Genomic DNA, 27,363 nt, shown 5'->3' with positions numbered 1-27,363 from the left:
TTCCCTTGGATATGCTCAGCTGGTATTGCTGGATGATATGGTAGTTCAGCTTTTAGCTTAGCGTGTGTGTGGTGTGTGTGTGTGTGTGTGTGTGTGTGTGTGTGTGTGTGTGCTGCTAGGGATCAAACCCAGGACCTCCAGCAGCTAGGCAAATACTTTACCACTGAACCCGTATTTTCAGTGTTTTGAAGATTCTCCATACTGTTTTCTATAATATCTGTGCATGGTATATCCACAAGCAGAATATTATTCGCGCTTAAAAAAGAAATGAGATGCCATACATACTATGCCGTGAGAAAACCTTAAGGACTGTATTAAGTGAAAGAAGCCAGCCCAGTCAGAAAGGCAGAAATATTGTGCACCTGCAGTGACAGTTCACACAGCTAGAGAGCGGCGCGGGGGCTGCTTCCAGAGGCGGGGGAGGGGAAGGGGCCGATGTTCGGTGGGTGCGGAGTTTCTGTCTGGGCTGATGAAACGGTTCTGGAAACGATGACAGTTACGCAACGTGTTGAATGTACTTTATGCCATCGACCTGGACACGTAGAAATACTTAAAATAGCAAACTCCGCTGGATATGTTTTGCCACAGTAAAAAGGATCACGAAAGGCAGAAAGCGGAAGGGAGAAAGGAAAGAACAATAATTCCAGCCTCAGTTTGGGGCCAAATTTCAAAGTCCTGGAGCTCAGCTTCCCGCTGGGCTGGGCTTCCACCAGCAGGGGCCAGAGCTGCGCACAGCTGGAGGCGGCTCCCTCCATATCTGGCTGTTCTTTGTGGAGACTGCTCTGCCCTCCTCCGGCAGCCCAGGGTCCTGGCCAGCTCGGCCAGCTCGGCCAGCTGCGCAGGAGTTAGAGCACAAGGGCTCACACCCAGGGCCTTAGCTGGGTCTGCCCCCAGCTCAGGGTTCCCCTGCTCAACGTGGAAATCCTAAGGGCCAAGTGCTAAGTGCAGTTTCTTCATGTCACAGCTCTGTCAGCTCTTAGAGGGAGCTCGCCCGCCACGCACCACCCTGCTCCCCCCACCCTGCTCCTCTTGGCCGGGGAGACGGGCCTCCAGAGGCGTGGGTCGCTCCCCGCAGCCGCCTCCTACCCATTTGCTCTTTTCCGGGGAGCAATCGCCTCTCCCCTGGGACTCTGCAGTGCATTAGGCAAAGGTGCCGCCCCTTCTCTGGCTCTGCTGGGCCCTGAGTGGCGGGCAGAGGGCTCCTTCTGTGTTTGCCAGCTGGGTGTGCCCCAGCTCTGTCTAGCAGAGAGGCGCCGAGCGTGAGGTGGCCACGGCCTCGCAGACTGGCCTCAGCTGCTCCCGGCTGACCGGCACAGCCTTACAGCACAGCACAGATCGCCTCTTCCCTCCCAGCTCTCTGCTGATCCCGGCCTGCCAGGGAGCAGCCATGCCCTACCTCCACGGGTCCCCCGGGCCCCAGGCACACTCCGTCCCCAAAGATGCCAGGGCCACCCACTCCTCCGGCCAGAGCTTCGAGCAGCTGCGGCAGGGGTGTCTGCAGGCCGGCAGCCTGTTTGAGGACGTGGACTTCCCCACCAGCAATGCCTCCCTGTTCTACAGTGAGAGGCCCCAGGTCCCCTTCGTGTGGAAACGGCCAGGGGTGAGTGAGGGCTGGGGTGCCACGGCTCAGGACAGGATGGCAGGCCCAGGGAGGAGCAGGACAGAGAGGAGGGATGGGAGGGGGCTGTGCGGTTACCAGAGACTTCCGCAGCCACCCGAAAGCCACTGCCGTGAGGCGGCAAAAGACCACTGTATATCGGGGTGTTCAGCACAGATGTCGAGGTCTGACTGCAGCCCCTCGGCTCCAGCCTAGACAGAGCCTGGACTCTGGCGTTGGGTGGGGTCAAGTTTCAGTGAATCTCCGCGAACATCTCCTGCCCCGATCCAAGGGCAAACAAATGCAGAGACTGGGGGAGTGTAAGATGAGGCCGAGAAGGCAGGGTGCTGCGCCTGGCCAGAGCCGGGGATGCTCCTGTGTGCTGGTGCCAGGCATCGCAAGTTCTCATCTCTTGTGGGCTCCCAGTGCTGAGCACCCTATTCCCAGAGGAGCCAGGGCCGGGGCTGCCCCATCCAGGGGCTAGGGAGGGGTCCCAAGAGGCACCAGCTGGTGCCTAGGATGCGTCAATATTTGCAGTGCCGAGTTAGTCAGGCCCTCCGCCCTGTGACCCGTGCCCGGGTGGATACTGGTCTGGGAGAGGCTCCTGGGGTGGGAGGCAGGTTGAGTGTGTGCAGCCAGGCAGTGTAAAGGATGCTGGAACTAAAGGTGAGCCCTGGGCGCCGGCCCCACACGACATCAGTGTCCCGGAGCCTCAGTCCCCTCACGTGTAAGGTGGGAACACGCAGGTCAAAGCCCAGCACAAGGAGCATTGTCAATAAACCATGCGGTCATCTCAACTGCCTCTGGGTCTCCACCAACAACAACCCTGAATCTCTCTGCCTTCTTCCACTGAGGTCCTTCCAGCCCAAACACCAGGCCAGACCTTGCTCCTCAGGCTCACGCCAGTCCCTGTCCCCCTCTCTGCAGGGTCCCTTGCACCATGTGCAGGTCTACCCAGGCTGCCTGAGTGGCGACTGGCTTCAGAACAGGGTCCGCCCTTTCCTGCACTGAGACTGTCCCCCACTCATGACTGCTTCTGGTTCCCAGAAACACCCGGTTCTTCTCAGGGAGCTCCATGTTCTAGCTCGCAGACTCCTGTGGGAGTCTGGAGGCTGGGTGGGCCTCCCTGCTCTCCCTGCGGGGCTGAGGGAGGACCCAGGGAAGGCGGGTCCTGCAGAAGGCCTGCAGTTGGGTGTGCTTGTATTTCTGCTCTGGACTTAAAAAGTTGTGTGTGCCTCAGCAGCAAATACCAGGCAGCCTCGTGGGGCCTGGGATGGGAGGCTCTCCCCAGCCCCACCTTCTTCTCAAACACTGCTGTGCCGGGCAGGGAGAGACACAGCCACGCCTGCCACCAGGGCGGCAGGTTCCAGGCTCGGCCTGGGAGCCCAGGAGAGGCAGGGTCGGGGCTGCTAGGCTCGGCCTGGGAGAAGTGGTCTTCTGAGGAGGGACAGCAATATAACCTGGGCAGAGAGGTGAGGGCCACACAGAGAGTCAGGACTGCAAAAATAAAAATAAAATAAATGAAAGAAAGTGGGGGACAGGGACGCTGGCTGGTCCTAGATGCCTGCCCGCGGCTGTGTCTCTCTGCTCCTTGGAGGCTGAGGCCCCAGAGGGAAAGACCCTTACAGTGCGATGCTCTCGGTGGGCCTGCGCCTGACGACCTGGCCAGGGCAGCAGAGTCCTCGGTGTGGAGCGTGGCTGGCAGTGAACCTCACAACCAGGCATGGAGGAGCCCCTGGCAGAGGACCAGGGAGAGGCTGCTCTCCCTGGGGATGGGATGTGGAGTGTGCCGCACAGGCGAGCCAGGGCATGGAGCCTGGGGGAGAGGTCAGCCTCCAGGGAGCCCCCACTCTGAGAGGGGTGCTGCACCTGCTCCCTCTCACCGCAGATACATGCTGGAACTCACCCCGGTCATTCTGTCCTCCAGGAGATAGTGGAGAACCCAGAATTCATCCTTGGAGGGGCCACCAGGACTGACATCTGCCAGGGGGAGCTTGGTAAGTGACAGGTCAGAGCCTGCCGAGGGGGCTGGATGGCCTGGCGGGGTCAGCAGGACACGTGGATCCTGAGATGCTGCAATGCCCAAGCACAGGTCCTGAGGACCAGGGGACAAGGAGGGAGGCTGGCCAGCCCTGATGAGGCCCAGTGGCCTAGGGGCTCACACTCTGGCTCCTCGAGGGCAGCCTGTGCCTGGGCCCTCCCCGTTCCTGGGCCTGGGTTCCAGAGCAGTGTATCCTGCACCTTGACTATGGCTGGTCAGTCCTGTACCCTGACCTGTTCTCCCACCAGGAGCTTCCCTAAGAGCACCCACTCCCCACCCCACCCCGCAGCACCCATCCTCCTGAAAGGCATCGTACTGATCCTCTGCTTTCTTTCTTTCTTAATTTTTGGTACTGGGAATGAAACCCAGGGGCTTTCTACCTCCGGGCTACACTCCCAGCCCTAGTTTATATTTTATTTGGAAACAGGGTCTCACTAAGTTGCTGAGAGCCTCACTCAGTAGCTGAGGCTGGCTTTGAACCTGTACGATCCTCCTGTCTCAGCCTCCCAAGCACGGGGATTACAAGCGTGCGCCCCCACGCCTGGTGGATCCTTTGTTTTCAGAGCTTGACCTTTCACCTCCAGGTGGCCAGTTTTGGAATTTATAATGGTAGATTTGACATTAGTGGGTGATGGGTTCTAAATATAGTTTCCCAACACTTTTATTACATCCAATGCTGCGCATGAAGGTCAGGGCAGAATGAAGGCTGCGGGCTGACCGTGTGCAGCAAGGGCTAAGGCACCCCAGCTCCTCCTCAGATCCCTCCAGGGGTGCAGGCTGCAGGCTGGCCCAGGGCTGAGCGGTCACCCCTCCCCACTGCCCGGGCCCAACAAGGAGGAAAGCGATCTTGTTTTGTAGCTGAGACTTTTTCCTTTTTCCTACCGCATAAGGGATAGCAAGCTCCAAGTTGCCCTCTCGGGAGCTCGGAACACCTCTGGTTACTACGTAGGTGTGGCTCTTTCCAGCCAGGAAGACACACATTTGCTCAACTGGGTGAAGCCACGGCTGGGAGGAGCGGGGCGGGGGCAGCCCACAGCGAGGGCTCATTAGACCCGGTGGCCCTGGCCTCCTCTAGCTGATGGGGAACCACGTCTCCCTGTCTCTGTCCCCCAACATGGGGTGGTGCCTGTTGCTGGGGAGGCTCTCGGTAAAGTTTGCTGAACCCGAGGCTTTCCCATATTGCCTGCTCCTGCATCTCCAAGAGCCGGCCTGAGGCCCTCAAAGACAGCAGACACAGGAGAAACTGATCCTGAGGTGTGCTGAGGCCGGCAGTGTGCGGGAAGGTGAGACTCGGGCGATCCGGATGGCTCTCCTGGCTCCAACCCCTTGGCAGTCACTCTAGCCTGTGTACGAGCCAGAAAGGGGCCCTGAGCTCGTCCCAGGATAGAGGCACGTGGTACTTCCCAGCAGTTCAAGCTCCGAGGAAGCCGGACTGAGTGGGGGCTTGTTGTTTCTGTTGTTTTCTGAAGACAAACAACTCTGGACACAGCCGAACCCCCGCGGGATGGGCAGACCCCCACTCAGTCTGCTCACTCTTGATTTGAGGACTGTCTGAGATGCACAGGCCCTCCTCAGCGCTTGGAGGATGCGGTGCGATGCAGGAAAACACCCTTTGTGTTGGACCCGGTGCCTTAGATGTGCGTTAACACCAAGACCGCCAAGGAGCTCAGTACCCTGGTCACCCAGTCCTGAAACTGCAAGAGAATTGCCAGCAACCCTGCCACGCTGGAGCCACCTCGATCCAGAGCCAAGCCAGAGCAGCAGCGTCTCACGAACGTGCCCCTGGCACTGCCGGGGTGTTTCTGTGCCCCTCTCCCCCACCAAGTGTGGCAGAACCACCTTGCTGGGGCCGCAGAACATCTGCGCACTGGCCCACACGTCCCTGCATGCAGCTGTGGGCCTCTGGAAGGGAATTTGTGGGACCTCTCAGGGCTGATGCATGGTGGAGCATGTGTCTAAACCCCAGTGAGCAGCCCCTGCTGTGGTGACCAGGAGGCACCAGCTGTCAGGACAGACGGGGCAGGAGCAGGGCAGGCCGGGGCAGAGGGTGCAGAGGTTGTCCCCACAGCCCCTCTGGCTTCGTGCTTTGCCTCCGTGACTTCGGGCCTCTTTCTGCAGGGGACTGCTGGCTGCTGGCTGCCATTGCCTCCCTCACACTCAACGAGAGGGCGCTGGCCAGGGTGGTTCCCCAGGACCAGAGCTTTGGCCCTGGCTATGCGGGGATATTCCACTTCCAGGTAAGAGGGGTCTGGGAGGGCCTCTGCCGTAGGGCCCAGCATGACGCTGCCATTCCCTCGAAGCCACAAATAGCCCAAGAGCCCAAGTGACCGTGTATGGGGAGGAGGTGGGGCCCGAGCGGGAGTCCAGCGTGGGCAGGTGCAGGCTACTCCTTAACACACCCGGCTGGCCAGGTCAGACTGGGATGTGTCCCTGGTGCAGGGACACTCTGCCTCGCCTTTCCGAGCTCCTTCCTAGCTTTTCTGCTGACCCGGTGCCCCGGGGGCTCAGGGAGCACTTGCTCCAGCCTCGCCTCCAGCTCCCTGCAAACACACACAAGCTCACACAGGCACACACCCACACACATGTGTAATCAAACACTTGTGCGTGCTTATGACACATAAACAAGGGCAACACATGCACACACACCCTCACGCATTTACAGGTACCCACAGCCCCACATCTCCACGTCCAGCGCAGGGAGGCCAGGTCTACTCTCTTGCAAATGGACCAGAACTTTAGCCCTGGGGTCCAGCTGTGGGCTGAGAGGGAAGATGAGGTTCCAGAACGTGGGGCCAGAGCCAGAGCCCACAGTGGGAGGGAGCAGCCCCGCACCTGGCCCTCCCACCACGCTGGTGCCTGGTGGGGGGAAGTTGGCTTAAAGGAAGGAGTTTGCACACCGCTCCTGTCCTGCCTCCCGCGGTGGCTCTGAGTCTCGGGCTGGATCAGTGTGGCAGTGAAGGGAGGGTCAGCACGTGGCCTCTGGCCAGCGCCCACCATGAAGATGGGACGGTTTGCTCAGAGGGAGAGGGGGCAGGATAAACATTCCTTAGGGGCCCCCGACCTCCGTGAGACTCACCCCGCCCCGTTCTGTCTCCCCTGGGGGGCCAGTTCTGGCAGCACAGTGAGTGGCTGGACGTGGTGGTGGACGACCGGCTACCCACCTTCAGGGACCGCTTGGTCTTCCTCCACTCGGCTGACCACAGTGAGTTCTGGAGCGCACTGCTGGAGAAAGCCTACGCCAAGTGAGTGCGGGCAGCGAGGGCAGCGAGGGCCCCACGGGGGGCGAGGGCGGCGAGGGCGGCGAGGGCCCCCGCGGGCGGCGAGGGTGCCGCTGTGCAGGGGGCCGAGGCAGTGGCCCATCTGCCCGGGGGGAGGGGGGGGAGCCGCCAGGACGGTTTTGCTGCCAAGGCCAGAAATGCCCATGCCCTGTCCTCCCTGTGGGGCAGGGATCCAGCCAGGGAAGAGCTGCGGGAGAGGAGGTGGGGAGGGCGCCTCCAGGCTGCGCTGTGGTACTTCCGCTCCTCAGACTTCCTCAACAGCAAGGGTACTGCTGGGGGGCGGGAGCTCTGTACCGCGTAGGGGTTTGTCTGTAAATCTAAAACCGCTCTATTCAAAGTTTAAGAATTCGCGCAGAGGACCCATAGATAGCAAGCAAGTGTACCCAGGGAAGATATGTCAGGAGGCATGCCTGGGGTGGCCCACACGCAGCCGCCACCATGGGGACCCGGCCATGGCTTGCCAGTAGTGGACTGGAACCCGCAGGCAGCTGGGGAGCTGCTGCTGTGCCCCGTGGCCAGGTTTTGCCTCCTGGAGGCCCCACTCCGCTGCCTCCGCTGCCTCCGCTGCCTCTCCTGCCTCCGCCGCCTCCTCTGCCTCCCCCGCCCAGAGGTCCTCGCTCCTGCCACCCCTGCAGGCTAAATGGGAGCTACGAGGCCCTAAAGGGGGGCAGCACCATCGAGGCCATGGAAGACTTCACCGGGGGCGTGGCAGAGACCTTCCCAACTGCCGGGGCCCCACACAACTTCTACGAGATCCTGGGGAAGGCCCTGAAGCGGGGCTCCCTGCTGGGCTGCTCTGTGGACGTGAGTGTCTGGCCTCAGCCTCCGCCGGCTCGGGAGGGCCCAGAGTTTCTTTCTGTCATGAAAACACAAGACTTCTTTAACGGGTTTTGAGTGGCCAGGGTAGGACACGCTTGCTGTCGAGTGGACAAACCCAAGAGGCACCCAGGGCCTGTCTCCTCCCCGCGGCCTCCCGAGCTGCCCCAGCCCCACCCAGCCCTCCCACCACTGCTCAGGCAAACAGGCCCGCCTCGCGCAGGGTGGGGACAGTCGGCTGGGGGCACGGTGACAGTCGCTGGGTTCCACTGAAAGGCAATCTTACCGAGCCTTTCTGAGTCATTCAAGACTTGCTTGTCTCAGCTCATCCACCATAAAAGATCAAAATCGATGGGCAGGAATCTACCAGCATTTTTTCTAATTCCTCTATGCATTCTTATACATTTCATCTCGTCTGCCCCTTGAAGTCTTCCAATCTCTTCCTTTCCCTCTGGGGTTCGCCTCGGGGTTCCATTTTGGGGCACAAACTGTCCATCTCCTCCCCACATTCACGTCTAGGACGGTCGCGGTCACAGAGCCCTTGGCCTGGAAGCATCCCTCCGGTGTGTGTGATTACGTCTCCTGCACGGGGCAGGTAGGAAAGGCTCAGCTTAGATGACGGTCTGGCAATCTCTTCTGTTTTAGATCAGAAATGCTGCGGAATGTGAAGCCCGGACACCTTTCGGAATCATTAAGGGTCACGCCTACACCATAACAGGGATTGACCAGGTAGGAACATGGCCCGACTGCAGGGCACAGGGAGACGGTTCAGTGTCGTCCAACTGAGGCGCTGCTTGGGGGCAGCCGTTCAGACCTCCTTCCAGTCTGAGATGAAATGACACACACATGTTTGTGTGCATAGGCAAACTTGGAAGAGAATGCCCGTCGATTAATATTGACATTTTTTCCATGTGTGTGAACTGAAACAAGCAGGCTCCAATGGATGTCTCACTGAAGGAAGCAGGCTGAGTCTGGTCGTGGTGCTTGTAACCCCAGTACTTAGGAGGTTAAGACAGGAGGATTACCGGTTTGAGGACAGTCCCAGCAAGTAATAAGACTCTCACCAGCTTAGCAAGACCTTGTTTCCTAATGAAAATAAAAATTTGGGCTCAGGGTATAGCTTGGAGGTAGAATGCCCCTGGGCTCAATCCTCAGTGCCACAGTCATTGAATCAATCAATCAAGGAGACAGGCTGGATCAAGGACAAGGGTCCTCGCGTGGCTGAAAGGGGTGGCGTGGGATCCAGAAGACACTCTTCTTCTGATTGCTGTTGCCTGAATCCCCAGCGTGTAGAAGTGTGCTCACACGCGCAGCCCTGGTTCCATGAGCACTCCTGAGCACGCGCTGGCACCCACTGTGAGGGTCAGGGACGGACACAGATGACCAAGACTTGGGGTTCTGGTCTAGCGGGGAAGTCCTTCTAAAGATGGCTTGGCTTCTTGTTGTTTACGATTCATTGTCCAGGTGCAACAGAACCATTCCGCGGGGGCCCATAGGAGGTCTCTGGCCAGGCTGGCATCCGTTTTCTAGAGATTTGACACTTTCGCGGGTTGGTCAGCATTGATGAGTGTTTGAGAAAGCTCTGGTAAAGCCAGCTGGATCTCTGGGGCCAGACCTCCTGGCTGCCTTGATCCACAGTTCCCTGATAATTTTCCCTTGTAGGTAAACTTCCGAGGCCAGAAGATAGAGCTCATCAGAGTGAGGAACCCATGGGGCCAGGTGGAGTGGAACGGGCCGTGGAGCGACAGGTCAGTGGCTGGCCGTCTCCCTGGTGTCCCTGGCTGGCTCGGGGCGTGTGGGGCTGGGTGGCCTGCAGGAGCTGGGGAGCTGCGGAAGGAGGAGCAGCACCTCCCTGACCGTCCTGCGTCTTCCTTCAGCCCTCAGCCGCCTGTGGTCAAACGAGTTCTCAGCAGCTCTTTAAATGGCATGTAGTGGATTTATGTCAGGGCATGTAGTACTTCCTGTGCGGTGTTTTTAATCTCCAGAGTGTTGGGAAGGACATTGTCTATGAACAGTGGAGCGGTGTGTATGTGTGCACATGTGTTGCATGTGTGCACGCATGTGGTATGAGCATACATGTGTGTATGTGTTATGTGCATGAGCATGTGTATACATGTGTATCATGTGCATGTGTGTGCATGTGCATGTGCATGGTGGGCGAATGTATGGTATGTGTGCATATGTGTGTTGTGTGTATGCATGTGGTGTGTACATGTGTGTACATGTGATACCTGTATGCATTTTGTGTATGTGATGTGTGTGCATGCCTGTATGAGCATGCGTGCACATTTGTGCATGTGTTTAGTGTGTGCTGTGTAGTGTATACATGTGTGGTGTGTCCATGTGTGTGCAATGAATGGTTTGTGTGCACTGTGTAGTATGTACATGTGTGTTGTGTGCATGTGTGTGCATGCATTTGTGTGTACGTGTGTGCACGGTGTGGGTGCATGCATGTGCATGTGTGTACATGTGTATAGGTATACACATGTGTGGGTTCCATGTGTGTGTCCGTGGTGTGTGTGCGTGTCCCTGGTCTGGGAGTGGCTCATCAGCTGCACTTGGAGATGTGCTATACTCTGACCAGCCCTCGCGTGGGGGCCCATGGCAGGCCGGCCTCCGCATCCCTGGGCGTATCCCTCGGGCCAGTGAGCAGCCATGGCTCAGGACACAGCCCCACCTGAGCTCTGGGGACCTAGCTCTGGGGCGTGCGCCTCCTGCCAGGCTGAGCCCACCTTCTTTGCCCCTAGTGCCCCTGAGTGGCGCTCCGTGGACCCCGCTGAGCAGGAACGCCTGTGTCACACAGCCCTGGATGACGGGGAGTTCTGGTACAGTGCTGAGTTTCCGGGGTCCGTCCAGTGCAGGGCAGGTGTGAGCTGCCCATGGCCTGCGGGGGAGACTCCTCTTCCCCCTCCCTCCCTCCCGCTCTCTCTCTTTCTTATCCAATGTAATCATCTACTGTCCCCACCATCCAGCTGGCAGGGAATTTAACCTCAGGATGTCTTGGTGGAGACTCCCTGTAGACAGACTCTGGGTCTGTGGGGGGTCTCCAGGGAGCCAGCGTCACCCAGAAACCCCCAGCAGAGCTCCCACGACTGGCCAGGTCCCGTCTCCTCCTTCACCTGCTGGCACTGCCGCACCTCGGGGCCCCTGCTCAGACCCTCCTTGTGTCCTGTGTGCAGCCCCGAGGTGACTGCATGCGTCCTCGGATTGCAAAGACCTTCACGCTGCTGATTCCCAGGTTCCCATCTCTGGCACCTTCCCCAGAATTCCAGACTCATCCATTCAACTGCCCCCGTGGCTTGTCCTGGGTCCCCACTAGACTTCTCAGTGGAGCGTATCAACCGGACGTCTGTCCTCTCTCACCTTCCCTGCCCGCCCTCCCATGACCCGCCCATCGGCTTTGAGAGCACATCTCACCAGCCTGGATGGAGCCACACTCCTCCCTGCCCTGGACAATGCCGAGCTAGCTGCTCTGCTTCCGTCTGTGTCCCTAGGTCTGTCCCCCACACAGCAGCTCAGACCATACCACTCCAGTCTCCTACAGCCTCCAAGCTCTCCATCTTTCCAGAATTGAAACCAAATCCTCTGCCCCCAGACCCACATTGCCTCTGGCTTTCCCCCGACCATGACCTCACCGGTCTTGTTGGTGACCCAGGAGCACGTCCGGCCCTATCTACCCCAGGACCTTGCCCTCCCTCTGCAGGGAACCCCAGCAAGCTGCTTCACCACTGTGTGCTTCCAGACCCCACTCAAAATGCAGGGTCAGTGAGCCTTCCCGACCACCTAGGAGAGGGAGTGGGAGCGGCACTCACAGCCCACCCCCCGTTTTTCTTGGTAGCTCTCCCCATTTTTTTTTTTTTTTTTGGTACTAGGGATTAAAACCAGGGCAATATACCTCCAAGCTACACCTCTTTTCTTTTTTCTTTTTTTTTCTTTTTTTGCCGTCCTGGGGATGGAACCCAGGGGCATTCTACCTCTGAGCTACACCCCCAGCCCTGTTTTTTATTCTTTATTTTGAAACAGGGTCTCACTGAGTTGCAGAGGGCCTCACTAAATAGCGGAGGCCGGCCATGAACCTGCGATCCTCCTGTCTCAGCCTCCCAAATGTAATCCCAAATGCTGGGATTACAAGCATGTGCCACCACACCCGGCTTCTGGCATCTTTTTTCAAACTTTTAAAAATCTTTATTTCCCCTCTTTGTGTTCTCTGTCCCCACCTGGCACCCCTTCTCCTCAGGATGGCTGGATGGTTGAGGAGGGTGGGTGGTGGGGGCTGCATGGTCCTGTTGCCCACTGGGCAGCGCATCCCCATCCTCTGTGGCAGGATGGCCTTTAAGGACTTCAAGGCTCACTTTGACAAGGTGGAGATCTGCAACCTCACCCCAGATGCCCTGGAGGAGGACACTCTGCACCGGTGGGAGGTGACCGTCCACCAGGGGAGCTGGGTTCGCGGCTCCACGGCCGGGGGCTGCCGCAACTTCCTGGGTAGGTGGTCTCTGCTGTTCCCGAGGGTCCAGTCTGGCCCAGAGACGGCAAGTGTCAGGGCCAGGACCTAGAGAAATGAGGTGTGGAGTTGGCCTGCAGGACCGCAGGCGGGCCCGGGAGGGAAAGAGTGGAGGGCTGCGCAGCCAGCTGGGTAAGAATCACTCGGGGCAACTCCTCTTCTACCCGTTGGTTATTTTCCAGTACAAGTCGCAGAAACCACAAGTCTCAGGAGGTCAGCAGTAAAAGAGGGTGACTGTCTGACATTATTGAAAAGCTCAGAGAAGCAGGCTGGGCTTCAGGCAGGGCTCTGTCGGGGCTCTGGCTCCATTTGCCGGTGATACTGGGCTTTGCCCTCTTTTCTGGGATGGCTTCTTCCTCAGTCTGGAAGTCTTTCTTTATGAACTCGGAGGGGCTGAGAGCCCTCGTCCACACACATGGCAAGAGGTCAGCAAACAAAACCCCAGCCGCCTCCCATAGGGACAGCGTGGACTGGGGCTGGCTGGTGCATGGGCAAGCCAAGCCGCCTCTGTGGCAAACGGGAATGCCGCAGACCGGAGTCCATCTGTGGAGCAGAGAGTGAGACCCGTCCAGCCCACACGCACAGCCAGTGCCCGTGGTAGAGCATGCCCGCCCGCCCCTCCACGGCCTCTGAAATCCAAGTGGAAGGGCAAATGAGCTGCAGGAAACGTTAGCAGACTAGACCCAGACGAAGGTCCTGGAGAAGCTGCGTGGGAAACGGTTCAGACGTGGCAGGAAGAAGCAGGAGGCTTCGCCTTCCCTTGGGTGGCCCCATAAGCAAAGCAAGAGGGCTGTTGAGACAGGGAGAGTAGAATCTGCCTTCTCGGGGCTGGGAGGGCATGGTGGGGTGGATAGGGCAGTATGCCTGCCCCCCTAGTGTTTTTTAATTTTTTTTATTTGGTATTAGGGACTGAACCCAGGGGCATTCTACCTCTGAACTGCACCTCAGACCCTCTTTTATTTTCATTTTGAAAACAGTCTCACTAGGTTGCTGAGAGCCTTGCTAAGTGGCTGAGGCTGGCCTCCAACATGCGATCTTCCTGCCCAGCCTTCCAAGTACCGGGATTGCAGATGAGTGCCATCATGCCTGGCTTTGTTCTTTTAATTTTTCAGGAAAAGATACTAATCTACCTCTTTCTGCGTGTGTGTGTGTGTGTGTGTGTGTGTGTGTGTGTGTGTGTGTTATACTGGGGGTGGAGCCCAGGGGCTTTTCTACCTCCAGGCTATCCTCCCAGGCCTATTTTATACTTTATTTGGAAACAGGGTCTCACTAAGCTGCTGAGAGCCTCACTAAGTAGCTGACACTGGCTTCGAACCTGTGCCATCCTCCTGTCTCAGCCTCCCAAGCACGGGGATTACAAACGTGCACCACCATGTCCAGCTAATCTACCTCTTTCACCGGCAGATACCTTTTGGACCAATCCACAGATAAAACTGTCCCTGACCGAGACAGACGAGGGGCAGGAGGAGTGCACGCTCCTCGTGGCTCTGATGCAGAAGGGCCGCAGGAAGCTCAGGAGGCTGGGCGCTGACATGCTGACCATTGGCTACGCCATCTACCAGGTGGGGACGCAGACTGCACGTGCTCAGGGGCCCCATCGGGTTCCGCATTGCCAGCTCCGTCTCTGTGTCATGCCTGAGAGGATGGCCAGTCCCCAAGCTGTGCCTGAGGAGCGAGCCCCGCGGCCCTCCCTAGAGAGCCCCTTCTTGCCTTTGCAGTCCCCAGACAAGGACGGACACCTGAACAGAGACTTCTTCAGGTACCACGCTTCCCTGGCCAGAAGCAAGACGTTCATTAACCTGAGAGAAGTCTCGGACCGCTTCCGGCTGCCCCCGGGGGAATACGTCCTGATCCCCAGCACGTTCGAGCCCCATCAGGAGGCTGACTTCTGTCTGAGAGTCTTTTCAGAGAAGAAAGCCACTAGCCGGTGAGGAGTAGGAGAGGGCCCAGCCCCCTTCCTCAAGGGTTCCTGCACACTGAGGCCACGAGGGACGGTGGGAGCCAGGGCCCCGTTCTCTTCCCCTCCATCTCACGGAAAGTAAGGCATTCGCAAGATGGTGGCACTTCCTGTTAGCTCTGCTCTGCCCCGACCCGGAAAATCAGTAGAAAGCAAAATATTACGGTTCCAGCTGCTCCCAGAATCATGCTCACAGGCACTCCTGGGCAGACCTCACTTCTCAGAGGTGAGAGGAGCATTTGGACTTCCTGAATGGCTCCAGTTTACACAGATGTTTGGTTTTTTGTTTGTTTGCTTGTTTGTTTGTTTGTTGTGGTACTGGAGGTGGAACCCAGAGGCTTTCTACCCCCAGGCTATACTCCCAGACCTGTTTTATATTTTATTTGGAAACAGGGTCTCACTAAGTTGCTGAGAGCCTCACTAAGTAGCTGAGGCTGGCTTCGAACCTGCGCGATCCTCCTGTCTCAGCCTCCCAAGTGCGGGGATTACAAGCGTGCGTCACCACGCCCGGCAGCTTACACAGATGTTAGCAAGTCTGAACCACCCTGTGCTCCCAGCACGCTGGCACCTCTTCCCCAAGTGGCCTTAGCAAGTTTTCACCGGATCCTTCCGGGGATGGGATTCCCATTGCTGCGGCTTGCCTGAGTGGTTCTGGCAGAGCAGGAAGTGTCCAAGACAGAAGAATCCATTTCTTTACCCAATGAAGCGGTTCTAAAGATTGCAGAGAGTGGCAACGTTTGGTTTTGTATTTAAGGTAGATAAATCCCAAGAAGGGACTGACCCACACAAGGTTAGAGGGCTGTGGACGCATGGCCGTTCCACATGGAGACACTGAATTTGATGGAGTGGAGCATGTTCTGAGAAGACCCAATCGCAAAGCCTGGTTGCGTCTCCCAGGCAGCCGAGTCACGGTTCTTTTCCTTGGCCAAGTAGAAGCAGTAAAGTCTTAGCTTTTTAACTGTGGGAGGCGTCTTCCCCACGTCAATTCTACTGTAAATCGAGAGTGGATTCCCATTGTCTGTTCAAAGCCCCTCCTAGGAGGCCCCTGCAGACTGGCATCTTTTGCGGGTGGACAGGTGAAGCTGAGAGCCCGGGCTAAGTCAACCCGACACTTCCTGCTCTCTGCCCCAGGCTGGTATGTGGCCATGAGACTCCACGCTCAGCTCAAGGCCAGAGATGCTAGGCTCCGTGATGCTGAGCATGAGAGACGGCTCTGTGGCTCCCCACAGAGCTCACAGCGAGCTCTGTCTCCATCAGCCTAGCTCTCTGCGAGGGTCCCCACCATCAAATGTTCTGGAAGGATTGCGGTGTGTGTGCCTAGGAATAAGGAGGCACGGGAGAATCGCCTGGTTTAGTCTTTTCTATCCTTTATTTATTTATTTTATTTTATTATTTTTTTGTAGTACTGTGGGTTGAACCTAGGGGCATTCCATCTCTAAGCTACAACTCCAGCCCTAGTTTTAACTTTTTTTTTTTAACAGCATCTCACTAAGTTGTGTAGGTTCTTGCTAAGTTGTTGGGACTAGCCACAAATTTCTGATCCTCCTGTCTCAGCCTCCCCGGCTCTATTTCAGTCCTTTTTTTTTGGTACTAGGAATGTAACCCAGGGGCACTCTACCTCCAAGTGATACCTCCAGCCCTATTTTTTATTCTTTATTTTGTGAAAGGGTCTCACTGAGTTGCAAAGGGCCTCACTAAGTAGCTGAGGCTGTCTGTGAACTGTGATCCTCTTGTCTCCGCCCCCAAATGCTGGGATGACAAGCGTGCACCACGCCCGGCTCTGGTTCAGTCTTAAAGCTTGTACATCACGGTCCCTTTGAGTTTGAGGGATACTTGAGGGTGTTTGGGTTTTAATATCCAAATATTTTAGCATCAACAGGAGCTGGGGGCCGCCCCACCGCTTATTATGACGTTGTCCAAGCACTGAGGGTCCCCTAATAGGTGAATGACAAAAGGAACGGCCTCCATAATTTTTCCTCTTTTCCCCAAACATAAGCACACAGTGCTCGGCCACAGGGACTCTGTGATCTTTCTGAATCCTTCCCATGATTTAACCCCACACGCACACACACGCACAGCACAGGGCGAGCGTGGTCTCCAGCAGTGCACGCCTCCTCTGGAGACGTCGGGGCTGGGAGAGCGTCGACGAGCCTGCCCGCCCTGGGGCCTCGGAGTCTCTGCCTTGGACACAGCCACGCGGCTTCAGCAGCCTCTGTAGTCCGCACCAAGGAAGCGGGGACCTCGGCGGTTCCACTCCTGGTGCTCACAGAGGCCTGGCGTTAATGCTCAGGGTCTGCAAACCCTGTGAAACTTAAGTGGCACCGAGCCAGAGGGACTTCGGGCTCAGACCCCGGCTGGCTCCACAGAGCAGAGCCCGGTGGGATGCTGGTCCACACCTGAGGTGGCCTTCTGTCTGCCCACAGGGACCTGGACGGGAGCGTGGACATTGACCTTCCCGAGGTGAGTCCTCCCTCCGGCGTGGAAGGGTGTGGGGTCCTTCCTCCTAACCACCGCACCACCCGAAGGTCAAGTCTAGGGGTCGGCTGTGTACACTGGGGCCGGCGCCCGTGGTCGACTCTGACCCTGGAGGTCAAGCTGCAAGCCAGCCGTCATCCCAGTACTTGGGAGACTGAGACAGGAGGATCACAGGTTTGAGGCCAGCTTTAGCAACTTGGTGAGATCCTGTTTTATTTATTTATTTATTTATTTATTTATTTATTTATTTATTTTTTGGTTTTAAAATTACAAAATCAAAAGGGCTGGAGGTGTCGCTTATAGGTAGAGTGTCCCTAGGTCCAATCTCTAGTGCCAGAAAAAGAAAAAGGAAAAGAAAAGGAAAATGACAAAGGACCAGGCGTGCTGGTGCATGTCTGCAATCCCAGTACTTGGGAGGCTGAGACAGGAGGAGCATCCTTGGCGAGACCGCAGGTGACCTGCGGCCGACCAGGCACTTTCTGTGCCGCCCAGTCCCTGCTGCTGCGCCAGCGGCCTGCTCAGAGCTGGCTGCTCCGTGGTGCTTGCCGGAACCCCTGCCTCTCACAGATGGCTGTGCCTGACTTTGAGGTCGTTAATCAGAACCAGTCAGGTCTGTGGGCTCAGTATATATCTTGACCCCCTGAGGCAGGAGAGCCCACTGGGTGGCGTGCCCACTGCAGCTGGGTACCGGGGTCCTGGCGTCTGACTGCAGTCTCTTTCTTTCTTTCTCTTTCTTCCTTTCTTTCTTTCTTTCTTTCTTTCTTTCTCTCTTTCTTTCCTTCTTTCTTCATTTCCTTCTTTCCTTTCTCTCCTCTCTCTCTCTCTCTCTCTTTGTGGTACTAGGGATGGAACCCAGGGGCATTCTACCTCCAAGCAACACCCCAGCCCTCCTTTTTTTACTCTTTTTATTTTGAAACAGGGTCTCACTGAGTTGCAGAGGGCCTCACTAAGTAGCTGAGGCTGTCCTCGAACTGCGATCCTCCTGGCTCAGCCTCCCGAATGCTGGGATGACACGCGTGCTCCACAAAGCAGAGGTCAAGTGTCTTTCTTGTGTGTCCTCTTGCACAACACCCTGTGGGTATTTTCCAGCCCCCAGAGCCAACCGCACCTGAGCAGGAGACGGAAGAGGAGCAGCAGTTCCGGGTCCTGTTCCAGAAGATCGCTGGCGAGGTGGGCGGCCGGGCTTCCCGCAGAGGTCTGTGGTTGTGGGCTTGTTGGCAGCAGCTGCCCATAGCCTGGTGGTTGCTGTAAAGCGAGGCCAGCCCTGCTCTCCAGAGACCCAGGCTCTACTTGAACCGCAGCCAATGGGCAGCAGAGCCCAGTGCGGCCCAGAGTGGTCCAGGAGCCTCTGGCACAGATCAGGGAAAGCCTTGCAGGGAAGGCTCCTCAGAACTGGGCCCAGAAACCACCGCCATTAAGACACTTGCTCCTCAGCCAGGCGTGGTGGCATTCTACCTCCACGCTATACTCCCAGCCCTATTTTTTATTTTTTATTTTGAATCCGAGTCTTACTAAGTTACTGAGGGTATCACTAAGTTGCTGAAGCTGGCCTCAAACTTTCAATCCTCCTGTGTCAGCCTCCCAAGTACTGGGATTACAGGTATGCACCCCCATGCCCGGCTCCCTCAGTAGTTTTTAAAATAGGCAGCTATCTCCTCTGGCTTCAATGGCTTCAATGGAAGTTTCGGGGTACCCAGGCATGCTGCTGGGCAGGCTTCCCCGACATCTCAGGAGTCATCTGGGGCCTTTAGGAAACACCAGGCCGGGTTTCCTGCGCCCTCCTGCTGCTCTGTCCTGGGTGGCGGGGTCTTCACTGGGAAGCTGGAGACTTCGGTTGCTGCGTGTCTTCCTGCAGCAGAGGCTTGAGGCCGAGCTGTCCCTGGAGCCGCGCAGAGCTCAGAACGATGTGCTCCGGCCAGGGAGGCGCCGAGGGCCTCAAGAGCAACTGTCTCGCTTCCTCAGGACATGGAGGTGACCGCGGAGGAACTGGAGTACGTTTTAAATGCTGTGCTAAAAAAGAGTGAGTGCCTTACCCACTGGAGGCCAGGGTCCCCCAAAGAGGACAAGCGTCCATGTGGCCTGGCCTCAGGCCGCCCTGCTCCCCAGGGCTGGCTTGTAGGCAGACTTTAGAAATAGCTTTTGTTGCCGGGCGTGGTAGTGCACACTTATAATCCCAGCATTCGGGAGGCCAAGACAGGAGGCTCATGATTCACGGACAGCCTCAGTTACTTAGCGAGGCTCTTTGCAACTCAGTGAGACCCTGTTTCAAAATAAAGATTAAAAAAAAAAAATTGGGCTGGGGGTGTAGCTTGGAGGTCGAATGCTCCTGGGTTCTATCCCCAGAACCCCCCCCCCACACACACACACATACACACACAACAAAATAGCTTTGTTGTTGATCTTCTGATTACAAAACTGATGCAGGGTAACAGTGGACAATTTTTTTTTTTTAATTTTCAAGGCCGGGCGTGGTGGCGCACGCTTGTAATCCCCGCGCTGGGGAGGTGGAGACAGGAGGATCGCGCTGGTTAGGAGCCAGCCTCGCTGGCTTAAGAGACTCTGTTTCCACATAAAAATGTTTAAAAAATAGGTCTGGGAGTGTAGCCCGTGGGAGTGTATCCTGGAGGTAGAAGGGCTTCCAGGAACCCCAATACCACCAAAAAAAAAAAAAATTTTTTTTCAGAAACACCTGCCAGAGATAAAAATCTCCAGCGTTCACCTCCCATAGGTGCCCACTGTTCACGTGTGCCTGCGTCCATTTATGTACGTGTGTGTGTGTGTTTGTGTGTGTGTGTGTGTTGTGTTATGGTCTCTGTGTACGTAGAATCCTCCTCGGAACATTTTTATCACTCCCCAAACAAAGCCGTGTCCATTAGCAGTGGCTCCCCACTTCTTCTGCTCTCCGCTGGCCTACTTCCTGTCTCGACAGCGTCCTGTTGAGGGCGTTTCATAGAAAAGGAACCCTCCATGCATCATGTGGTCCTTTCTGACTGGCTTCTTGGCTCCGCACAGCGTTGTCAAGGCCCGTCCACGCCATGGCTTGTGCGAGCGCTTTGGTCCTTCGCATAGTCCAGCGACACGCCCTTGTGTGGACGGGGCCCACCTCTTAGTCATTCCCCGTTGGTGGGCGTCGGGCTACTGCTGGCCTTTGGCTGTTGTGATGCCGCAGTGAACCTTCGTTTTCATTTCTCTAGCCTACATGGCGGACAGAATTGCCGGGCGTGGTGAGCCTCGGCTTATGTTCTGAGGAACTGCCCGGCTGTGTCCCAAAGTGACTATTTTACATTCCCCCCAGCAGCATGTCAATGTCCAAGTGTCTCCAACAATCAAATCCTGCCTTACACTTAACTTTCACGAGCAGGTCATCAGACATGCTTCAAGAACATGATTCTGAAAGACTGTACCTATATGGAAATATCCTAACTTATTACCAGCAAGTGGTAAAATGATCCTCCCATTGATCGTGTATACCATTTATTTCCCTTTTCTTTTTTTTTTTTCAGTACTGGGGATTGAACACAGGGGTGTTCTACCTCTGAGCTACACCCCCAGCCCTAATTTCTTTTATCCTTCATTTTGAAACAGGGCCTCACTAAGTAGCTGAGTCTGGCCACGAACCCGCGCTCCTCCTGTCTCAGCCTCCAAGTACTGGGATGACGAGCGCGCCCACACCAGGCTCATTTGCGCCATTTCTAAATTTCCGTCTTCACAAATAACCTTCATATGTAATTTTTCCCTTGGGATTCTTAAAACTAGAAGAAATAGATAACGAGCATTCGCTGTTTCTGTGCTTTTATTTTTTCTGGTTTTTCGGGGGGATTGTTTTGGTTTTATTTCTGCAGTGCTGGGGATTGAACCTAGGGCCTGGTGCACGCTGGGTGAGCACTCGCCACTGAGCTGCACACCCAGGCCAACATTCCCATTGTTAAGGTATTTCTGCTGATCATAAGCTTTCTTCCAGAAAGGCCATGTCAGCTTAGCTGGCCCGCCTCACGAGAGTGCCTGCGTCGCTGCCCTGTGAGCTCAGACCTGGCCACGCCGTGGGCTTTAGGAGGTGGGGCACAGGTTGGCCTCGTGGGGGTCAACTGAACTCAGCCTTCGTGTGTGGTTTCAGAAAAGGACTTCCAGTTCAAGAAGCTGAGCCTGATCTCCTGCAGAAACATCATTTCTCTGATGGATGTATCCTTCCGCATGTGTGCGGGGCCTGCAGCGAGGGGCCCCCGCGGCACCCACCCTGCAAGGGCGCGGCGACCTTAGCCAGTGGGAGGCCTTCACAGCAAACACCCAGAACAAGGGACGGCCCCGGGACTGCTCTGCGGAAGGCTCCGGAAGGGACGCGGGGGCCTCGTTGGCACAAAATGCTCTGCTTTGGTGTTTCTGTGAATCTTCAGGCACTCATCCCATAGCACCCCACCATTTCCCCACTTCAGAGATTCACTGTTCCATCCCTGAAGCTGCCTTCCAGGGCCCCCAACCCGAGGCCCACACCACTGGGCAGCTACTGACCTCTCAGCGTCCCAGGGCCGGGGCCCCCAAGAAGCTAGGTTGAAAGGTCACCCACATCCAGACATGGTGGCACATGCTTGTAATCTCAGCATTCGGGAGGCTGAGACAGAAGGACTGCAGTTCGTGGACAGCCTCAGCTACTTAGTGAGGCCCTCTGCAACTCAGTGAGGCCCCGTTTCAAAATAAAGAATACAAAGTAGGGCTGGGGGTGGAGCTCACAGGTAGACTGCCCCTGGGTTCCAACACAAGTACTGCCAAAAAGAAGAGAAAAGAAAAGAAAAGAAAAGAAAAGAAAAGAAAAGAGGTCCAGCACAGCTGCCTTAACCCCCTGGCCAGGCCAGCGGTGACGGGAAGCTGGAGTTCAGCGAATTTCGAGTGTTCTGGGGCAAGCTGAAGCGGTGGATGGTACGCGCCTCGGGACCCTGAGCCTGGAGGAGCTGAGAGAGCGGGCGGGGCCAGGCGGTACTGCGCGGGGAGGGGAGACGTCCGGTGGGATCCCAGTGCCTGCCACTGTTACAGGCCTCCCCTCAACCCAAGAGGATGATAAGAAAGAGGGCTTGGAGCTGGGCAGGGCGGGGCACGCCTATAATCCTAGTACTGGGGAGGCTGAGACAGGAGGATCACAGGTTCATGGCCAGCCTCAGCAACTTAGTGAGGGGCTGTTAGCAGCTTAGGGAGACCCTGTTTCAAAATATAAAAGAGAGGGCCAGGTGTGGTGGCGCACGCTTGTAACCCCAGCGCTTGGGAGGCAGAGACAGGAGGATGGTACAGGTTTGAAGCCAGCCTCAGCTACTGAGTGAGGCTCTCGGCAACTTAGTGAGACCCTGTTTCCAAATAAAATATAAAAGAGTCTGGGAGTATAGCCCGGAGGTAGAAAAGCCCCTGAATTCCACCCCCAGTACCACAATAAATAAATAAATAAATAAATAAATAAATAAATAAATAATAAAGAAAGAAAGAATGAGTGGGCATTTCTCAGCGGCAGAATGTCCCTGGGTTCAATCCCCAGTACCACTCATTAATTAATTAATTAGTAGAAAGAATGAAAGGGGACCTGGGCAAGGTGCGGCTCAAGGTAGGTGTTTGCCTAGCATGCACGAGGCCATGAGTTCAATCTCCAGCACCACTGGAAATTTTTTTTAAAAAGAGAGAGGGGGCTCAGGGCAGCCTTGCCTCTCAGGTGCTCTTGGGCAGCGGCCACTGGCTACTGCTGCCCGTGTCCCCCCCAGGCCTCTCCTCTCACGCCCGCGTCTCCTCCCCCACCCAGAGCCTGTTCCTTCAGTTCGACGTGGACAAGTCGGGCACCATGTCCTCTTACGAGCTGCGGTCGGCGCTGGAGGCGGCAGGTGCAGTTCCTGGGCGGGCTGCCTGCAGGGGTCAGCCCTCGCAGGAGGCGGCTCAGCCTAGCTGAGCTGAGGCTACCTAGCGTCAGGGTCCTCAGAGCAAAGTGCCAGGACCTAGCCCTGGACTGGCCGGCTGGCTCAGGGCCCCTGGTTTACACCGCGGGCGCCTGAGCAGGGAGCCCCCAGGGATGACCGCAGCTCCTGGGCCTCCCGTCCCCACAGGCTTCCAGCTCAGCAGCCGCCTCCTGCAGCTGGTCGTCCTGAGGTATGCGGACGAGGACCTCCAACTGGACTTTGATGACTTCCTCAACTGTCTGGTCCGGCTGGAGAATGCAAGCCGTGAGTGGCTCCCCCCCCCGGGGTCCACCTGGGCGTCTCCAGTCACCCTCTGTGGGCACACAGGAAACAGCCGGGAGAACGTGTCAGAGACGGACTGAGGGCCGCTATGCACCCGCCATGTTAGCTGTCTGCGTGGCTGGCGAGGCTGGCACAGCCGTGCCCCGTGATGGCTGTTCCCACACGCTCATGTGCCCAGCTCAGGAAAGGCCCCTCTGTGGCCCAGCCCCATCGCAGTGCACAGACTCAGAGAAAACCCAGTCCTTTCTCCACCTCCCCAAGGCCCTCCTCCAGGGACCCAGTTATTCAAAGAAGCCCTGCCCCAGCATTTCCCAAATGCTGGGAGGCTGAGACAGGAGGATCACAGTTCAAGGACAGCCTCGGCTGCTATTTAGCAAGGCCCTTTGCAACTTAGTGAGACCCTATGTCAAAATAAGGATAAAAAACAAGACTGGGGGTGTAGCTCGGAGCTAGAATGCCCCTGGGTTCCATCCCCAGTACTGCAAAAGAAAACAAAACAAAACAAACAAAAACCAGCCCTGTCACACCAGGAAGGGAAAGGGCTTGGTGGAGGTGCTCCTTAGAGTCTGTGGTTTGCTACCCCCACCCTGCATGGGGCGGCAGGAAGGAGAGGCAGAGCAAGTCCGTCACCCACGTAGGTGCAAAGGCGCCCATGCCCCAAGGCACCTGGGGCCTGGTTAAACACTCTGGGTCACCATCTTGAAAGTCTCGATGTTTGAACAGGGGACTCCAGGTTTCCATCTGGCCTGGCTTCTTCCGCTCTGAAACAGCACCCACTGCCCCTTCCCCTGGGAGACCCAGAGACACCCCACAGCTTTAAGACTCATGCAAAACTATGTTCATGTGCTTATTTCCGGGGGTTTCTGAATTTCAAGGGATCAGTGACCCCAACATCAGGGGAGATGTTTGGGTCAAGGAGCTGGCCAGCCTACTGGCCTAGGGTAGACCTAGCCAGCACCCACCACCACCCCAAGGTTCAGGAATGGAAGCGGCTTCAGGCTGCACCTCCTGCCTCGTCTCCACCAGAGGGAGCAGCTGCCCGTGGGCTGGCGCGTCCTGGGGACTGTGGGACAGCTACGCCTTCTCTCTCTGTTCAGGGGTGTTCCAAGCTCTCAGCGTGAAGAGCAAAGACGTCATGCATCTCAACATAAATGAGGTATGGCCACGCCGTGCCTGCCCCAGCAGGGCCGTGGGAGCAGGCTCCTGAAACCTTGCTCCACACACCCTGCCTGCAAGGGTTTGCATTAGGGCGGTGGGTGACCACAGGGATACAGGAACAGGGGCTTCTGCAGAGACCCTCGCTCACTCACTCACTAACAGAAGACCTCAAGAACTGCATCCATTGCTGAGAGCCAATGGCATCCTCACTTGGCAGGGATGGAGCCCAGGGCATCGGGCTTCATCGCCGGCGGCCCTGCCTTCCTGTCCCCCTCCCTCGGGTGGACTGGGCTCCTCTGCCTGCCCTCCAGCTCCCTGGTGTACACGTGTGCACACACCTGGAAAGCAGGAGGCTAAGCTGCCCACAGCCATGAGCATGGGGCTGGGAGAGAGGCTCCCTTTCCAGGCAAGGGGCTTGGGGACCCTCTCCCGGAGGACCATTTTTTACCCCTCTGCTCAGAGCATGCTACGTAGGCCAATAGCGTGGCCTGGCCTGAAGAGCGGGTTAGGAACCAGGACACCAGGCCCTGGCTCCTCCACACGCGAGGTGTGGGACATTCTCCTGCCCCAGTGCAGACAGGAATCTGTGGAACCCTTTCCTCCAATTGCCTGTAATTTTTACCTTCTTTTCCCACTTCCTGCGTCTATCCTGCTCTGCCCCCACTCCCCGTCCACACTGTCCCAGCAGCCTGGCTCCCAGGCTTCCTCCTCCCACACTCCCACTCACGCTGCACCAGCCAGCCATCTCCAGCCTCAGAAGGAACAGGGCTGGGACAACACTTTATTGACTCTCCAAAGAAAAAACACACAGCCTCGTGCGTTAGGGAGCTGGGCGCCCATTCCCTGCCCTCTGAGTGGATCCGTCCACCTGCTGTGTGCCCGAGTCACCATTTGTGGAAAGATCCAGGCCTTAATCTTCTACAAAAGCTGCACTTGCAATGATATCGTGGCAGTTGGCATTTATTCTGTGGATGTATTAATTTTTTTATGTGCGTCACTCATATTCCTGGACCCACGGTCCTTTCACTGGGGCTAGAAAGTGTGTACTTTCCAAGTCCCAAACCAATCAAACTTGACTCTGAAGGCAGGAGAGACCCCAGCACTTGTATTTTTCAAATGCCCCAGGGGAGCTCAGATTCAGCCTGCGGGGGGCCACTGTGTCAAGTCCCTCTCTCATCCCAGTCCCTGTTGGGAGCAGCAGGAGCTGAGGTCCCTCTGTTAAAAGAGCCTCCGCTGCCCTGGCCCCTGCTCAGGCTCTACCCAAGGAGGAGGGCCAGGAGGGGAGAGAGAACACCCCCCAGGCCCGCCTGATGGGGGGACAGGAGCCCCGCCAGCCTTTCCTGCAGTCCCACCATGGCAGAATTGTCCTCCTCCCCCCAGCACGGGGCCCCTCACCAAGAGGAAAGGTGCACACGCTGCCCTGACCAACTCCCAGGCAAGGCCGCACCCTTTAACAGGGAGAAAGCACACCCTGCCCTGTCCACAAAGGCTCAGGATCGTCAGAGCTCTCCAAGTGCTCAGAGTCCATTTCGGTTTTTGGTGGTGGTGGTGGTGTTTTTGTGTTTTGTTTTGTTTTTGTTTTGTTTTTTTGAAGTACTGGGGATGGAACCCAGGAGCATTCTAACTCTAAGCTCCACTCCAAGCCCTACTTTTTACACTTTATTTGGAAACAGGGTCTCACTGAGTTGCAAAGGGCCTCACTAAGTAGCTGAGGCTGGCTGTGAACTGCGATCCTCCTGTTTCAGTCTCACGATTGCTGGGATTACAAGCGTGTGCCACCACACCCGGCTCGCATTTAGTTATTTTTTATGGTTTCATGTTGAGGCAAAAATCCATGTTTGCAGAGGGCCCGTGGCACAAGCCGGCTGGGCCATTCCTGACCCACAGGGTCGTATAGGGCCGGGCCCTCACCCCTCTCCCCCCCTCTCTCTCCAGTTTATCAACTTGACAATGAACATTTGAGCTGCTCTGCGGATGCCGCTGGCCCAGCTGAGCCTCGGCCTCTGGACCAGGACCTACAGAACCAGAGCCTCTCCCAGCCTGGACCGCCCACCCCCCCGCCCTCCTCATCCTGACCTGGAAGAATGAATTCGATCGGAATCTCCTCTGACTTCGTGCTGCTTTTTTGCATGGTGGCACCTCTCCGGGGTGGACGGCACATCCGCACCAGGGTCCAGGACCCACTATGCTGGCGTCTCCTCCCTCCCGTTAATAACGACCATGGTTCTGGTCCCACAGACCTGGCTTCCATGTGGCATCACGCACCGAACTCAGACTTCCTTTATAAAACTAAAATGTTTTTATGAATGCAGGGGTGGCCGGCAAGGAGGAGGGTGTGTGGTAGCCCTCCATCACTCTCAGTGAGGACAACCTCAGGTGGCTTCCAACTCTCTCGTAAGAGCGGGTCAGCATGACGGTCTCTCTCCACTTTCGTGGATCTGGCAATTAATTAATCTGTCCAGTCCAGATATGGTCTGTGCCCAAAGCCCTGGGGGTCAGAAATGCCAAATGCCTGCCGGGCATGGTGGTGCATGCTTGTAATCCCAGCATTTGGGAGGCCGAGACAGGAGGCTTGTGGTTCGCGGACAGCCTCAGCTACGTAGAGAGGCCCTTTGCAACTCACTGAGACCCTGTTTCAAAATAAAGAAGAAAAAAATAGGGCTGGGGGGTGTTGCTCGGAGGTAGAATGACCCCGGGTTCCATCCCCAGACCCACACACACAAAAAGCCAATGCCTTGTTATTTATCCTCAGGACGTCCAGTTGTGGTCAGACCCAATTCTAATCCCTCCCCACCCTGCTTGAGCTCCCAACATGGAATGGGAAAATCCCACTGAATTGGAATAATGGGAAAGAGCAGGTTAAGACACTGGCTTGATGGTTGTGAGGTCCTACGTGTGTGTGTGTGTGTGTGTGTGTGTGTGTGTGTGTGTGAGAGAGAGAGAGAGAGAGAGAGAGAGAGAGAGAGAGAGAGAGAGAGAAAGAAACAGGCACTGGGGATTGAATACCCAGGGGCACTCTACTAAGGAGCTATACCCAGTCCTGTTTTATTTTTTGTTTTGAAACAAGGTCCCACTGAGTTACCAAGGGGCTCAATAATTTGCTAAGGCTGGCCTTGAGCCTGTGGTCCTCCTGCCTCGGCCTCCCAAGTACCAGGATCACAGGCATGTGCCGGCACGCCCAGCGCTGTGGTCAGGTGGAACCCCACGGAGACTGTTCCCTCGAGGGCCAGATCCCCGAGGCCCTGACTGGCGGGGTCCACACAGCCAGCCACTCGGAGCCTGCTCAGGGCCCCTCCATGCCGCGCAGTGCAGGAAGGCAGAGCCTCAGGCA

At 56.6% G+C, this 27,363-nt stretch overlaps 1 protein-coding gene across 3 annotated transcripts; it reads left to right on the top strand.

The window, feature by feature from the left end:
* Nucleotides 1–1,387: 1,387 nt before the first annotated feature.
* Nucleotides 1,388–25,994, top strand: CAPN9 (calpain 9; the record flags this gene model as incomplete). 3 transcript variants are annotated; one of them, XM_080717074.1, is made up of 20 exons in its annotated part: nt 1,388–1,600; nt 3,525–3,594; nt 5,757–5,875; nt 6,747–6,880; nt 7,552–7,720; nt 8,378–8,461; nt 9,395–9,480; nt 10,480–10,557; nt 12,057–12,217; nt 13,641–13,798; nt 13,955–14,163; nt 16,617–16,653; nt 17,758–17,838; nt 18,631–18,688; nt 20,783–20,847; nt 21,511–21,579; nt 22,442–22,520; nt 22,740–22,856; nt 23,972–24,030; nt 25,968–25,994. In XM_080717074.1, the coding sequence occupies 20 exons, from the start codon at nt 1,388–1,390 to the stop codon at nt 25,992–25,994; spliced, it is 2,073 nt and encodes a 690-aa protein (XP_080573200.1). The 3 variants fall into 3 exon arrangements, with proteins under 3 accessions (XP_080573200.1, XP_080573201.1, XP_080573202.1); XM_080717075.1 differs by lacking the exon at nt 10,480–10,557; XM_080717076.1 differs by lacking the exons at nt 3,525–3,594; nt 5,757–5,875.
* Nucleotides 25,995–27,363: the final 1,369 nt, after the last annotated feature.

Source organism: Muscardinus avellanarius (assembly GCF_963383645.1).
Source record: "Muscardinus avellanarius genome assembly, chromosome: 20".
Taxonomy (NCBI): Eukaryota; Metazoa; Chordata; class Mammalia; order Rodentia; family Gliridae; genus Muscardinus; species Muscardinus avellanarius.
Note: the sequence above shows the minus strand (reverse complement) of the source record. Positions and strands in the feature narration are given on the sequence as shown.